The sequence below is a fragment of the Ictidomys tridecemlineatus genome, chromosome 7 (assembly GCF_052094955.1).
Source record: "Ictidomys tridecemlineatus isolate mIctTri1 chromosome 7, mIctTri1.hap1, whole genome shotgun sequence".
Taxonomy (NCBI): domain Eukaryota; kingdom Metazoa; phylum Chordata; class Mammalia; order Rodentia; family Sciuridae; genus Ictidomys; species Ictidomys tridecemlineatus.
In genome coordinates, this window is record NC_135483.1 from 129,299,610 (window position 1) to 129,314,306 (window position 14,697).

A 14,697-nucleotide genomic window follows, 5' to 3' on the forward strand; every position below is an offset into this window, starting at 1 on the left:
TATTTATTTTTATGTGGTGCTGAGGATTGAACCCAGGGCCTCACATGTGCTAGGTGAGCGCTCTACTGCCCAGCCCCTCAACTACATTTTTTGAGTAATTAATTTCAAGAAATAAAGCCATGCCTTTATTGATACTTTGTACTTATATGAAGAACTGAAGAATATAGGACCTTTTCTTCACAGATTCTGATTGAGTGGTGGCATTAATATTTTTTACATTAATATTTTAAGGTTTAATTATGAGAATTTTTCTAGAGTTCTTCATTTTAATTACTCACAAAAAAACTTCTTTTGACTTGGGAGTAAGAAAAGCTAATCCCATTCAATATATATTTTTAAAACACTACAAAAAATGGAAACATTAATCTGCAAAGTGCTTACTTTACTCAGTTTTTCAATCTGTTTTTCTAGCTCTTCAACACTTGCTGCTTGGTCACCTTCATCCTATACATAATAAAATACAATATATCATTCATCTGCTTTTAAGATATATGTATTAAATTGGACTCCCCCCAATGAATGCCTTCTATATGCAAAGTACTAGCAGAAGCCCTGAGGAAAGGATTAAGACTCAGTTCTTGTTGTCTAAGCTAATAATGTGGTAAAGAGACATAAAACATTAAACAAAGCAAAACATCAAATAGTAGGGACCTTAAGTTATCAGGAGTCATGGGAGTCTAGTGGAAATCTACACAATAGAGGCTATATAAATATAAATATAAATAGTGACTAAAGCAAGGTTAAGAACTTATAAATCAGAGAAAAAAAGAAAACATTCCAGAAAGAGTTTGACATACTTTCACATGAAAACATAAGATGGAGAAGGGGCAAGATGGGTTTAGGGTCATATTGTGCAGCATTGTAAATGCCTGGCAGTGGACAACAATATGATCCTTTGAGGGAAGTTAAACATCAGAACTGTGCTTTACAAAGATTAATTGAGATATAAAGTGTCCTGGAGCAGAGAAAGGACTAAAATGGGCAAAACTAGCTAGTTAACTATCGTAATGACTCAAGGAAGAGAGGGGATATAGGCCTTTCAAGAGTGTAGGGTAAGAGAAATGAAGGAAAGAATATATTATGATGTTAAGATGTTACCTAGGAGATCAGAAAAATAAGGGTACTATTAGCCAAATAAATTATCTTTAGAGTGAAGATAAATTGTTTTGAACTTATTAAGCCTTTAGAGTAAAAATAGTACCCCAAACTTTGTACATAAACAGAAAATTTCTTTATATATGAAATTTTTCATTCTAGAAAGGGGAAATAAAATAACTACCTCCAAATTATGTTTTAGAGGGAAGCAAAGAGACTACACAGGCTTTTTTGTATGTTAGTGGTACTACTTGTTATAGATAAATTATTGAATTTTTCTAATACTATTACATGAACTATAAATTGGTGATAACATTATCTGTAACATAAAATTTTTGTGAGGACTAACTAAAACCAGATCTGAAAGCAACTAATAGAAATAAGATTTTTATGAGGGCAAATTAAGAAAAGATGTAAGTAATTAACAGGGTTATTTAACAAGAAGTGCACATCTTAGTTTAAAACCTCTTTCTCAGGGCTGAGGTTGTGGCTCATTGGTAGAGCACTTGCCTGGCTTATGTGAGGCCCAGAGTTTGATTCTCAGCACCACATATAAATAAAGATTGATTGACAATTTAAAAAAATATTTTAAAAACCCTCTCTCTTTTCTTTTGTGGTGCTGGAAACTGAACTCAGGGCTTTATGCATGCTACCACTGAGCTATGCCCCCAACCCCCAAATTAGTTTTTTTTAATATATATATTTTTAGTTGTAGATGGATGCAATACAATACCTTTATTTTGCTTATTTATTTATTTTTATGTGGTGGTGAGAATCAAACCCAGTGCCTCATATGTGCGAGGCAAGTACTCTACCACTAAGCTACAACCCTTGTACTGCCCCCAAATTAGTTTTTTTTTAAATATTATTTTTTTTTTAGTTATAGCTGGACACAATACCTTTATTTATTTATTTTCATGTGGTGCTGAGAATTGAACCCAGGGCCTCACACATGCTAGGTGAGTGCTTTACCATTGAGCCACAAACCCAGCCCCCAAATTAGTTTTTGATGTTCATTTTTTCTCTGATGTTCATTTTCTTTTTCTTTTTTTTCCTTTTCTTCTGTGGTACTGAGGATTGAACCCAAGGGCACTCTACCATCCCCAGCTTGTTTTTTAAATTTTAAGAAAGGGTTTTTTCACTGAGTTGCCAAGGCTGGCCTCAAACTTAAAATTCCCCTGCCTCATCTTCCTGAGTTGCTGGGATTACAGGCATTTGCTGCTGTGCCCAGATTCCAATGTTAACTTTGTATAAGCATTTTTACAAAGTCATAGTGCCCACCAACCATTCATGAATATAATATTCATGAATATATATTTCTAGATAAATGTGGCTACCTGCTTAATAAAAGAAAATTTAAAAAAAGGTCTCAATAGTTTTACCATTGTTTATTATTTATGTATTCCTTATCCAAATTTAGGGGACCAAGTTATGGAGGCATTTAGGCATATTATTTATGCTAACAGTAACATAAAATCTAATTGGGATTAAAAGAAATCTTAAAACACTGACAACAGGCTCAATGACTATTAAATTTTGACTCTCAAATAGATATTTAAATACTGATTCTAAAGTGACCTTCTGATAAATATTTGGACTAAGACATCAAAGTAGTCATGTATTGGTCAAATTAACTAAATGTAATTGTTTTTTCCAGTGCTGGTGATAAAACTCAGGGCCTGGTACATGCTAGGTAAGTGCTTTACCACTGACATATATCCCAGTCCACAAATGTAATTTTTAAAGACTTTTCTCATGATGAAAAAGAAAGAATACATCTACAGACGTTTTATTTAAAGATTTTTGGCTAATAGTCCTTATTTAAGAGACATAAAAGAACTTGAAAGAGAAGAGAGAAAAGTGGGAATAACATCAAAACTAAGAACTCAAGATCTATCCCTGTTCTGGTTTCTCAAGCAAAAACGGCCATAATTAAATTGTATACATTATCTCTTACATGCCAGCTTCTAAGGTTAGATTTCATATAGGTCTCAACACAAGTCTAACAGGGAAAAAGTCCATGTTGGAAGAAATTAAGTACATGTATGAAGACAAGAATGGTGTGACTCTAAGTTGTGTACAACCAGAGATATGAAAATTGTGCTGTAAATGAATTGAAATGCATTCTGCTGTCATATATAACAAATTAGAATAAATTTTTAAAAATTTTTAAAAAGAGTGAGAAAAAAAGGGAATCATCTTCAAGACAAAGTGCTATGATTTATTTAAGGGCAATATATATTAATTGAAAGGGATCATAGGATGTCAGTGGAAAACCTCCCTGGGATTAATCCTTTAAGAAATATAACTACTGTACTGACACTCTACCTATAACTTAATCTAGAGGCCCAAACTATTTTATAGAACTAATATGCTCAATTTATCAATCAGGTTCATTAAGTGGTCAAAATTTTATTTACTGAAATTTGATAAGCTTCTGCCAGTTCCTTATTATCAAGTATAGCTTAAATCATTTAAGGAAATGTTAATTTGACTTCTTAGATCCCAAAATATTTATTACTTTTAAAAGTCTTGAATTGTTTTTCCACATTAATAACAAAATATATACTTGCAATTAAAAGTCTATAATCTATTTAACATTCTAATTAAACACTCATTAAAAAAATAAAATACTACCTTCAAAGACATATCTTCTCTGAGAACCAATAAGGATTTTGAAATAGTCTATGTAGAAAGAATATATGGCTTATAAATTCTCTGCATATAAGTAGAAGCCAGGTGAAACAAACAATTTTAGTGGGATAACTACCCAGTAGAACCCTCTGAAATCCTAATACTGGATTGCCAAATTCATGAGTGTTGACACAAAAATAATATTATATGCTGAAAGGGATACTAATTTTGTGAAAAGATGATACATTTTAGTTAGAAATGTTTTAATTCTTGCTATGGAAACAGCTCCACTTGCTAAATGAAGCAGATTACTTATAAATGGTATCTTTTGTTTGGATAATTACATTTCAGATAACCGATTATACACCTCTCAAATTATTTGTCATAGGATGAATGTATATGATCCAATGATTTAAAAAGTACAACATATGGCTGGGTACAGTGGCATGCCTGTAGTCCCAGCTGCCTGGGAGGCTGAGATAGAAGGATTGCTAGAGCCCAGGAGTATAAGGACTAAGCAACACAGCAAATTTGTTTAAGGAAGGAAGGAAACAAGGAGACAACATTATGAAATAATTGATTTTAGTAATGAATCTCCATGTAGTCTCCTTTTTTAGATTGGTACTCTTTATTGTAAAGTAAAATTCACTGCAATGAATTCTTGGATATGACACGAAAAGAATAATAAAAGCAAAAAGAAATAAGTAGGATCACATAATTTAAAAGCTCTGCATTGTAAAAGAAACAACTAAAAAACAAAGCTATAAAAGCAACTAACACAGTGAAAGAAAATATATGCAAACCATGTATCTGATAAGTAGTTAATATCCAAAAAATACAAGGAACTCCTAATAATTCAATAGTAAAACAAACAAACAAAACAGACAACCTGATGAAAAAAATGAGCAAAGGATCTGAACAGACATTTCTCAAATATATACAAATAAATAATAAACAGGTATATGAAAAGATGTTCAATATTACTTATCATCAGAGAAATGTATATCAAAATCACAATGCGATATCATCACATATATGTTAGAATGTCTATTATTAAAAAAGTATTGGTAGCATTATAGAGAAATTGGAACACTTCTGCACTATTGGAGAGAATTTAAAATGGTATAACCACTATGGAAAACAATATGGAGGTTCCTCAAAAACTTAAGAAGTAGAACTATTTGCAATATGATTGCATAATCCCACTTGTGAATATTTATCCATAAGAACTGAAATCAGGATCTCCAAGAGATATTTGTACTCTCACATTTTGCAGCCTTATTTTTAATAGGTAAAAGGTAGAAGCAACCCAAGTGTCTACTGACAAATGAATGGATAATCAAAATATGGTATATACATACAATGAAATATTATCCTGACTTACAAAATTAATCCTGCCATATGACACAACATGAATGAATATTGAAGAAATAATAACTGAATTAAGCAGTCACAGAAAGTTAAATTCTAGATGATTCAAATCATATGAGGTTATCTAAAACATTCAAACTCACAGAAACAGAGAATAGAATGGTGACTGTCAGAGGATGGTTGGGATGGAAAAACGGAGGGTGTTACTATTCAACTGGTATAAAGTTTCAGTTATTCAATATAAACAAGTTCTAGAGAGATGCTGTAAAACATACATATGGTCAACAATACTGTAATGTACACTATACTCTGGCATTGAGGAATGAGAGCATGATTTGCTGAACATTGATTTCTGAGTGTCATTCTGCAGCCTTTTCATTATTCCTAGCATTTCTTTCTGGTAAAAGGTGAACTTCAATTTTTTATGCATATATGTTTTCCTGGCTTATGGTAGCTTTCCCTAAATACACACAGTATACATATATCTTTATGACATTGCCTTTTCCCCTTTGGCCCACCCTTCAAAGGTAGCTTCTTCACTATGACTAAAACTTCTCCAGTATCTTTAGAACCCTGTACTATTAATTCTTCTCTTAAATCTTCATTTCCCTCTCCTCATTTTACTGATTCTTTCCCTTCAACAACAAAAAAAAATCATCACAAGGTGTTTCACTCCTGAAAATTCCTTGGTTTTATGTCATCCTCAAGGAACTACCTTTTTAAAAAAAAATTTCTGAGGCATACTGCTTGAGACAGTCATCTTCACTTTCTAATGTTATTAACCAATTATTAGCCTGTTGTCAGGTCTTGCTGTTTTCATGAAATTGTGCTGGCATTTGTTACTAATGACCTCTGTGTTGCTAAATCCAATAAATAGTCCTCACACTAGATTCCTGTTGTCTTAATATGATTTCTCACTCTCTTCTTTCTCAAATGCTTAATTTTCTTGATTTCTGTTATTATTACATGTATAGAAAAGACTAACATAGTAAGGCCTGATTGCTATCCTTTGAAGGGCCTGTTTAGAAAATTGGTCCTTTGGATTGCAAATAAGAGCTTAGAATTTGGGAGGCTTCCCCCATTCCAACAGATAAGATAGACTTACTGTACCTAAACTATTTGTACTAACAATATGGTTTATACTGAACCTGCATTTCTTTGAGTTGAGAATTTCAGCACATGCTGTTTAAAGGATATGTACATGACTGGCCCCAGTCAAAAAACCCAGGCACTGAGTCTCTAATAAGTTTCTTTTGTAAATAATAGTCTATATACATTGTTGTTGCTGGGAGAAGGAAGCCCATCCTGTGCGACTTCAATGAGAGGAAATTCTTGGAAGCTTGCACTGGTTTCCTCTGGACTTCACCCCATATGTTCTTTGTTGATCTTGCTTTATTTCCTTTCACTGCGATAATTCATAGCCCTAAGTTCAAGTATATGCTAATTCTGTGAATTATCCTAGTGAATTATTGAACCTGGAGGTGCTGTTGGAACCTTGAATCTCTTACAGAAATTTCCAACCTTTCTGACTATTCCTTTTTGGAAAAAGAAGCCCTGTGGGCTGCTGTTAAATACTGACATACATACCCTATGGTTCCAACCTCAGCCCACTATTCTATTCACTAAACTGATCTGACTATGCAAACTCTTTACCTCCTGGTTTTAAACTATTGCTCATGTGCTAATAACATCCCAGTCCATATTCCAAGGCTGAACTTCTCTTCAGGCTTCAGGTTTCTAAAGGCAATTAATCTCCCCATGTCCAAAATAAACTGAGAGGAAATGATGATAGGTTATCTGTTCCCTTAAGATGCCTACCTCCAATTATCTATTTAGTCTCTACTCTCCCAAGCAAGATAGTTGCAAATAAATCTTACTCTCTGTCAACCTACATAGGCCATCTTCATATTCTCCTCATCCTTCTTCCTAAATGTTTACTGAATCTTCATGCCAACTATCACTACTCTAGTTTCAGACCCTTTGCAACTCACCTATTACAATATCTCATGACTGATTTTTGCTTCTCTGACATTGCTCTTGCTTATTTTTAACTCCTACAAAGCTGCCAGAGTGAGCAATTTAAAAATCAAATCTGACCATTCTGTCATTTCCTGTTTATTTATACAGTTTTCCTGGGCTCCCATCACTTTAAAAGCATAAAATCCTAGTTCTTTGTTCTTGGTGTGAGACTGTCCAGAAACACTGAAGCACTTGGAATTCCCCTTAAGCAAGTGGTTTCCTGCTTCTGTACTCACTCTATTCCCCTGGGCCAAGAATATTCTCTAGATTTCCCTGCAGGTTAATATCCATCCTAGTTTGTGAGACTCACCTAATGGGTCCAGAAACCCTTTGTAGGAGTTTATTTCTCAGAAAGTCTAAATGCCCTTCCTGTACACCTGCCTAGCACATTGTAAATACCCCTTTCTATTAAGTCAAGTCACACACTACACTTTCTTTTTGAAAATCTTCCTCAGTAAGACTGAATGAAGAATTTGGAATTTGGGAGGTAGTTTCAGAATAGGTTCTATTTATAACAAGAACAAACTGATAGAAAACATGATTACATGACTTCTCTGAATGAATTTTCAGTGCTTTATTCATTTTGATAAAAATTACCTGGAACTACAAAAATAATAATTGGTGTTTGAAAAATTACATCATCTTCACTAAACCAGATAATACTTTTATTTATGTATTTTGGTTCTAGGGATCAAACCCAGGATGCTTTACTACTGAGCCACATCCTCATTCTTCTTTCTTTATTTTTTTAGACAGTTAAGTTTCTGATGGTCTTGCTAAGATACTGATCCTTGCTAAGATCCTTCTGTGATCCTTCAGCTTTCTGAGTTGCTAGGATTTTAGGTGTGTGCCACCACACCAGGCTTAATTTTTTTTAATATTTGAGACAGGGTCTCACTAAGTTGATCAGCCTGGCCTCAAACTTATGATTCTCCTGTCTCATCCTCCTTATTCTCTGGGATCACAGGTGTGTAGCATGTATAACCTGACAATACTTTCAAAGGCATGATGTCTGTGCATTACAAATGTAACATAGTATGTTGACAGAATTAAAGAGCAAAATAAAAAATTAAAAATTGCTTTAGGGAAAAAATTATAAAAAATGTGTGAAGATGTGAAAAAATAAATAAAAAATTGTGTTGGGAAAAAATTTATTAAAAAAAAAGAATTAAAGAGCATATGTAAAATTAAGAATCTACATAGCTCTTTGTAGATTCCTCAAGTAACTATATTTAGGAGCTACTTAACAACGAGAATACATTCTGAGAAATGCATCATTAGGTGTCTTTGTTGTGTGAACATCACGAAATATGCTCGCGTAAAATGACTATGATGGCTGTTTTATATATGTTATATACAGTCAGCCATTGATGGAAATGTAATTATGCAGCATATGACTGTATATACAAAGAAAAACTATTTCATTCATTCAGTCTAAGTTGCTTTCTATATATAGGCATGCTATATACCATATACTTAACTGTCACACAAAAAATTATGAGATAAACATCATAGTATTCATTTTCAGATGAGGAAACTGAGGCAAATAAATGTGAAAACTATACTCAAATCAAAATCCATTTGACTCCAAATTCTATTATTTTCAATATACTATGTAGTTCATAAATCTTAAAAATTAACCTAAACTTGATTACCTCATCTTCACAGGTATCAGTCTTCTTTCCTTTTTTATCATCTTTATCTTCTTCATCCTCATCATCCTCATCAGCTTGGTCATCACTATCATCATCATCATCATCATCAAAATCACTGTCTCCTCCCTTCCTTCTTCGCTTGCGTCCCGGAGTAGGTGTACCCAAAGGATGTTGATCTTCTCCAAGATCAATGCCACCTGAAGTGTCTCTTTTGCCTGTTTTCTTAGCATGAATTATTCTGAGCCTTTAAATTTATCAGAAAATCATATAGCATAAAAAGCTACTTTCTATACCTTTTAAAGAGTGTAATATGAGTTTTAAGCAAAAATACCTTTTGGCACTTCTCTAAAGCAATATACTACTAGCAAAATAAATTAGAATTAGGAAATTTAAGAAGTATGTTTCCTAAAGTATAGTCTATATTAATTTTCAAGAGTTGTTTTCATATTTTGGCAATGAGAACACATTTATAACAAGTATGAAAGCTGAAAAGATTAATTCAAACAATGACTAAGTGATAATTCTGATCCCTATACCGTGTGACTGAAAAAATTTCAATTCAAATTACTACAAAGAAACTACCCCTTAACAATGAAGTTGACTAATTTTATCATGATATTTCCTGACAAGAAGATAACAGAGTTTCAATGTTCAATAAGTTTGGTTACACACTAAAAAGGTAAAGTTTAGTTAGAAAAAAGGGGGCCATTTCAAATTGGTTCTAACAAGAACAACCTGATAGCAACAACCATCTTAGAAAGCATGATTACATGACTTCTCTGAAAGTAAAAGAGAAACTGACTTATTTACATAAACTCAATGAATCTCTAGTCCATTGTAAATTCTGGCCACATGCCTTCTACATTAATCATTGTATTTCCTTTAGAAAAAGTGAAGCAAGTAGATTAATAAAATGGACTTACTTGCGGAGTTTACCTTCTACTACCCACTTATCTCTCCTTAAGTTTGACATATAGTCAATGTTCTTGTCAATTTCACTGCCAATACAAAAGTTAAAAGATATAAATTAATCCATTTATGCAATATATTAATTTACTATGCAAATTAATATATTTTGATGAGGAAAAATGATACAATTGATTTTGCATGTATACATGTATGTATATGAATGCATTTATAAATGTATGTACATTTATGTTGAGAAGTGAGAATTTCTTCAGTAGTGGATCTGACATTAGTATTAGAAAATTCAGTATGGTTTCTACTTTAAGCCAAGAAAGGAATTATCTACCAGTTTCCTTATAAAGACATTTGGTTTTCCAAATAATTAATATGTGATCATTTCCAAAATCAAAGCAGGAAATCGACACACGTGGAGGGCTTGGAGTGTGGTTCAGTGGTAGAGCAATTTCCTAGGATGTGTGAGGCCCTGGGTTAAATCCCTAGCACCACAAAAACAAAATAAAAACCACCAGAACACATATGGATAAGGCACATATGTACCTATGTACAGATAATATCTGAATGTATGTATGGAAGTATTCAAATGGAAACTAAGAATATTATGATATCTGGTGATAAGTGAAAAATGGTGCTTTTCCTCTTTTAAGGTAGAAACCATCAGTATAAAGTTTATATTGAAATTGTATGTGTATGTGTTTTAAAAAGTGAAACTCAGTATTATAATTATCATGCCCATGCTTAGTGAAATTACTCTTTCATCATACTGTAAAACTTATTGTCACACTCTTTTAAATAGTGACAAAAAGTAGCAAAAGTAAAGGAAATATTAATATAGCATTACTACTAAAATATGTACAAAGAACTTAAAATGTCCAGCAAAGGTAGAAATGCATGGCTCTGAATATTTAGATTGAACCTTTTCTCTAAACAGGTAAAAGAGTAAAATAATTGAAGTCTGTAAAGTGGTTAACACTAAGAACAAGATGAACATGGATTTATTCACAAATCTTGAAATGCTAGAGTATTACTATTTCATTAGTAAGAAGTATGACAGTGCAAGACTGCCTTGGACATTTTGGGGGGTACTGGGGATTCAACCTAGGGAGCTTAACCACTGAAGTATATCACCAACCATTTTTATTTTATTTATTTTATTTTTTTGAGACAGGTTCTCATTATGGAGATTCCTTGGAAAGCTGGGAATGGAATCACCATTTGACCCAGCTATTCCCCCTCTTGGACTATTCCCTAAAGACCTTAAAAGAGTGTACTATAGGGATACTGCTACAACGATGTTCATAGCAGCACAATTCACAATAGCTAGACTGTGGAACCAACCTAGATGCCCTTCAATAGATGAATGGATAAAAAAAACATGTGGCATTTATACACAATGGAGTATTACTCTGCACTAAAAAATGACAAAATCACGGAATTTGCAGGGAAATGGATGGCACTAGAGCAGATTATGCTAAGTGAAGCTAGCCAATTCCTAAAAAACAAATGTCAAATGTCATCTTTGATATAAGGAGAGCAACTAAGAACAGAATAGGGAAGAAGAGCATGAGAAGAAGATCACCATTAAACAGGGACGAGAGCCGGGAGGGAAAGAGAGAGAGAAGGGAAATTGCATGGTAAAGGAAGGAGACTCACTCTTATACAAAATTACATATAAGAGGAAGTGAGGGGAAAGGGAAAAAAAACAAGAGAGAGAAATGAATTACAGTAGATGGGGTAGAGAGAGAAGATGGGAGGGGAGGGAAGGGGAGGGGAGGGGAGAGGGGGAAATAGAGGATAGGAAGGGCAGCAGAATATAACAGACACTAGTATGGCAGTGTGTAAAAAAGTGGACGTGAAACCGATGTGAATCTGCAATATGTATACGGGATAAAAATGGGAGTTCATAATCTGCTTGAATCAAATGTATGAAATACGATATGTCAAGAGCTTTGTAATGTTTTGAACAACTAATAATAAAAACATAAAATAAAAAAAAGGAGAAAAAAAAGTCTCATTTAGTTGCTGAGACTGGCTATTATCCTCCTGCCTCAGACTCCTGAATTGCTGGATTATAGGCAGTATTGCTGTACCCAGCTTTTACTTTTAAATGAGATTAAGTACTTTTGAAAAAAGTGTAAATTAATATAGTGACAATAATCTAAGGCTTATTAGCATACAACCAAATAATAAAGGGCTAGATAATTCTATTTTGTACTAAAGAAAATCAGGTAGTCATCTATTTTCAAAGATGTCAAGGAAAGAAAAATTCTGAATTTCTGCATAGGTGCTAGACTCTGGCACTATAGCAGAAAAAAATAGAAAAAACTGACATTATATAAATAACAAAATTATTAAGCAAAATAGGTGACAAAGAGAATGAGTTTCACACACATATATACACACACACATATATATGTGTAGAATGATCTAATTTTTTACCAATAGACTACAAAGAAATATACTAAAACATTATTAGTGGTCATCTCTGAATGGTGAGATTGTGTAATTTTAATTTTCTTGGTGCTAGTATGTAACTTAAATTTTCTATAAGCATTTGCACTCTGTTGTAATTAGACAAATTCAAACAGAAAAAAAAAATCACCAGAGAAGCCTGGCCATATGCTTACCTCACTACACTCTTGCTGCATGCCAGTTCATTGATCAGGAAAGCAAGGATTGAGGCTTTCTGTGCTGGAGTGTGAGCCTGAAAAGCTTTGGTCTTCAGACTTTCAGTGAGCTCAGTTTGCCCACAGTGGGCTTCCATAAAAATCTGCAAAATCTCGGACACATTGTCTCTATTCACTCCAACATTCAGCAAATGCTCTCCAAGAGCTGTTTTAGCCTATAGAAATTTGGCATTGTTATCAGTACTTATCATAACAATTTCTAACATAAAAAACAGTACAATTAAAAACACTGATTTATATGTTCTAGATATTACTGACAAATAATACACTAGGGCAGAAGTTAGCAGAAGTTTTAAGACATATCTATCAAAGTTTCTTTTACTATAGTTAACTGTCTGAAGCTTTTCTCAGGCTTTACCTAGACATTTTATCAGTAATGGCAGGGTGGGGAGGTTCAAAAGTATTATTATTGTTTTCTAGCTTTACAGTGTCATAGGATTTATTGCTTGGTATACTGAATAAAGAGAGGTTTGGAGGAAAAACAAGTACATCTGGAAGCTCCACTCTTTACAATATTATCTAAAGCAAAGCTAACCGGGAATGTGTACCTTAATGAGGTATAAATTTGAAATTATTGAGTCTTCACTAAGCAATACAGAGTCTTAATGTGCTGATCTCAAGTGCCCTGATAAGCCTGACCGTTATAGTAATTGAGTGAGATAAAGAAAAATTTCAGAAGGCATACAAGAGTTCTAATTGCTTTTTGAATTATGAATTCTGTTTTTGATAAATACCATTTAGTTTTTGCCTAAAATGTAGAGGTAAAAAGAGTAATTGAGAATGGGCTATATACCCTAAGCTTTATAACCAGGTTTACACTAATGCAAACCTACATTTAACTTTGAGAGACATTATGTGAAAATAATTAGATCAGTATATGCAATCTTCTGTTAATATGTTAGTGTTAGCTACAAATGTACTAATACTATAATTGTTTTAAAAAATTTATGTAAATATAAATATATATAAATAAATAATATATATATATATATATATATATATATATATATATATATATATATATATATATATACACATGCACACACACACACACACATTTTTTTTACCTTGTATCCTGTAATTAGACCTGGATCACATACAGCAGCTGATAGGAGCCTCACAAGCAAGTCTTGTACTTCACCCATGCTGTCCCCTATATTTAGTAATCCCTCTTGAAGAACACTCAGGTTTGGAACATCAATATTCACATCAAAGCCCAAAACTTTACCAAAGTTTCGTAAGAACTGTACCACCATGAGACAGTCTGAAAATGTACTTCCAGAGAGAACAAGTCCTGGAATTCGAGGCAACTCTGGCAAAGGCTGAAAATAAAATAAATAAATAAATAGAATTTAAAATAACTTGAAATTAAAAAGTTATGTTCTATCTTCTGAAGTAAAATATGTTGTTATCTTTCTTAATCTTGTACTAGTACTTTTCCCTTTGGATGATAAATTTCCTGGGAGCTTTTCTGCAATCCTCATGGTATTAAGCAGTAAAACAGAAGTAACCATCAATATGAACTTAAATCTCTGAGAAAGAGATTAATTTCAATTAACTTACATGCTGAGATGAATTATTGATGTAATTTACTAGAAGTACTATCTTCTTAACTATATGCAAAACAAAATTGATTTCTACTCAAAAGTATATCACATGTTGGTATCCAAAAGTATTTGTTTTTTCTAAATTTCTGCTTTTATGTGTCATAGCAATGGTACTTGTTTGTTAAGCAGTATAGAAGAGAAAACACATGAGGTACTGTGGTTGGACTATTTCTTGGCTTTCAAGATGATAAACAATATGGATTCTAATAAACTATGGCTTGAATACAAATTGCTATGTATTAGCTGTATTATATTTGGCAAGTTCCTTAACCTCTTTGTGTATCAGTTTTCTCATCTGTAAATAGAGATAAATATTAGCTCAATGTGACAGTGTTGAGAATTAGATGAAACCATATACTTCAAATAATTTACATAAGCAGTTAGCGTAGTAACTGGCATATAGTCAACAAGCTCAACAAAGTTTAGCTACCATCACTAAAGCACCACAAGAGGTTATAAATTATAAATCCTAATTTACTTAAAAGTCTTCGGGGCATAGGGAAAAGACAGATCTTTCCATGTCTTAATACCTGGAAAGGACCAACAGAAACATGAAAATACTATTTGCTTCTATGATTCTTTTTTGGAGATTCTTGCAATGTCTCTACTTAAATTTAAAAAGTTTGCAGCACTCCACATGTATATTAAGAACTGTCACTATCAGCACAGAAATGCCAGAAGTTTACTGGTAGCTATCCAGAAAAG

The 14,697-nt window shown here is 32.9% G+C and overlaps 1 protein-coding gene across 23 annotated transcripts in view; it reads right to left on the bottom strand.

Moving 5' to 3' along the window:
• Baz2b (bromodomain adjacent to zinc finger domain 2B) overlaps positions 1 to 14,697 on the bottom strand; it is a 346,930-nt gene that overhangs the window by 31,321 nt on the left and 300,912 nt on the right. For all 23 annotated transcript variants that reach the window (XM_040294351.2, XM_021731270.3, XM_078017461.1 and 20 more), the window contains 5 exons: positions 13,453 to 13,707; positions 12,326 to 12,540; positions 9,698 to 9,772; positions 8,775 to 9,018; positions 382 to 444 (listed from right to left, as the gene is read on the bottom strand). In XM_040294351.2, the coding sequence (XP_040150285.2) occupies positions 382 to 444; positions 8,775 to 9,018; positions 9,698 to 9,772; positions 12,326 to 12,540; positions 13,453 to 13,707 (852 nt within the window). The remainder of the gene's footprint in view (positions 1 to 381; positions 445 to 8,774; positions 9,019 to 9,697; positions 9,773 to 12,325; positions 12,541 to 13,452; positions 13,708 to 14,697) is intronic.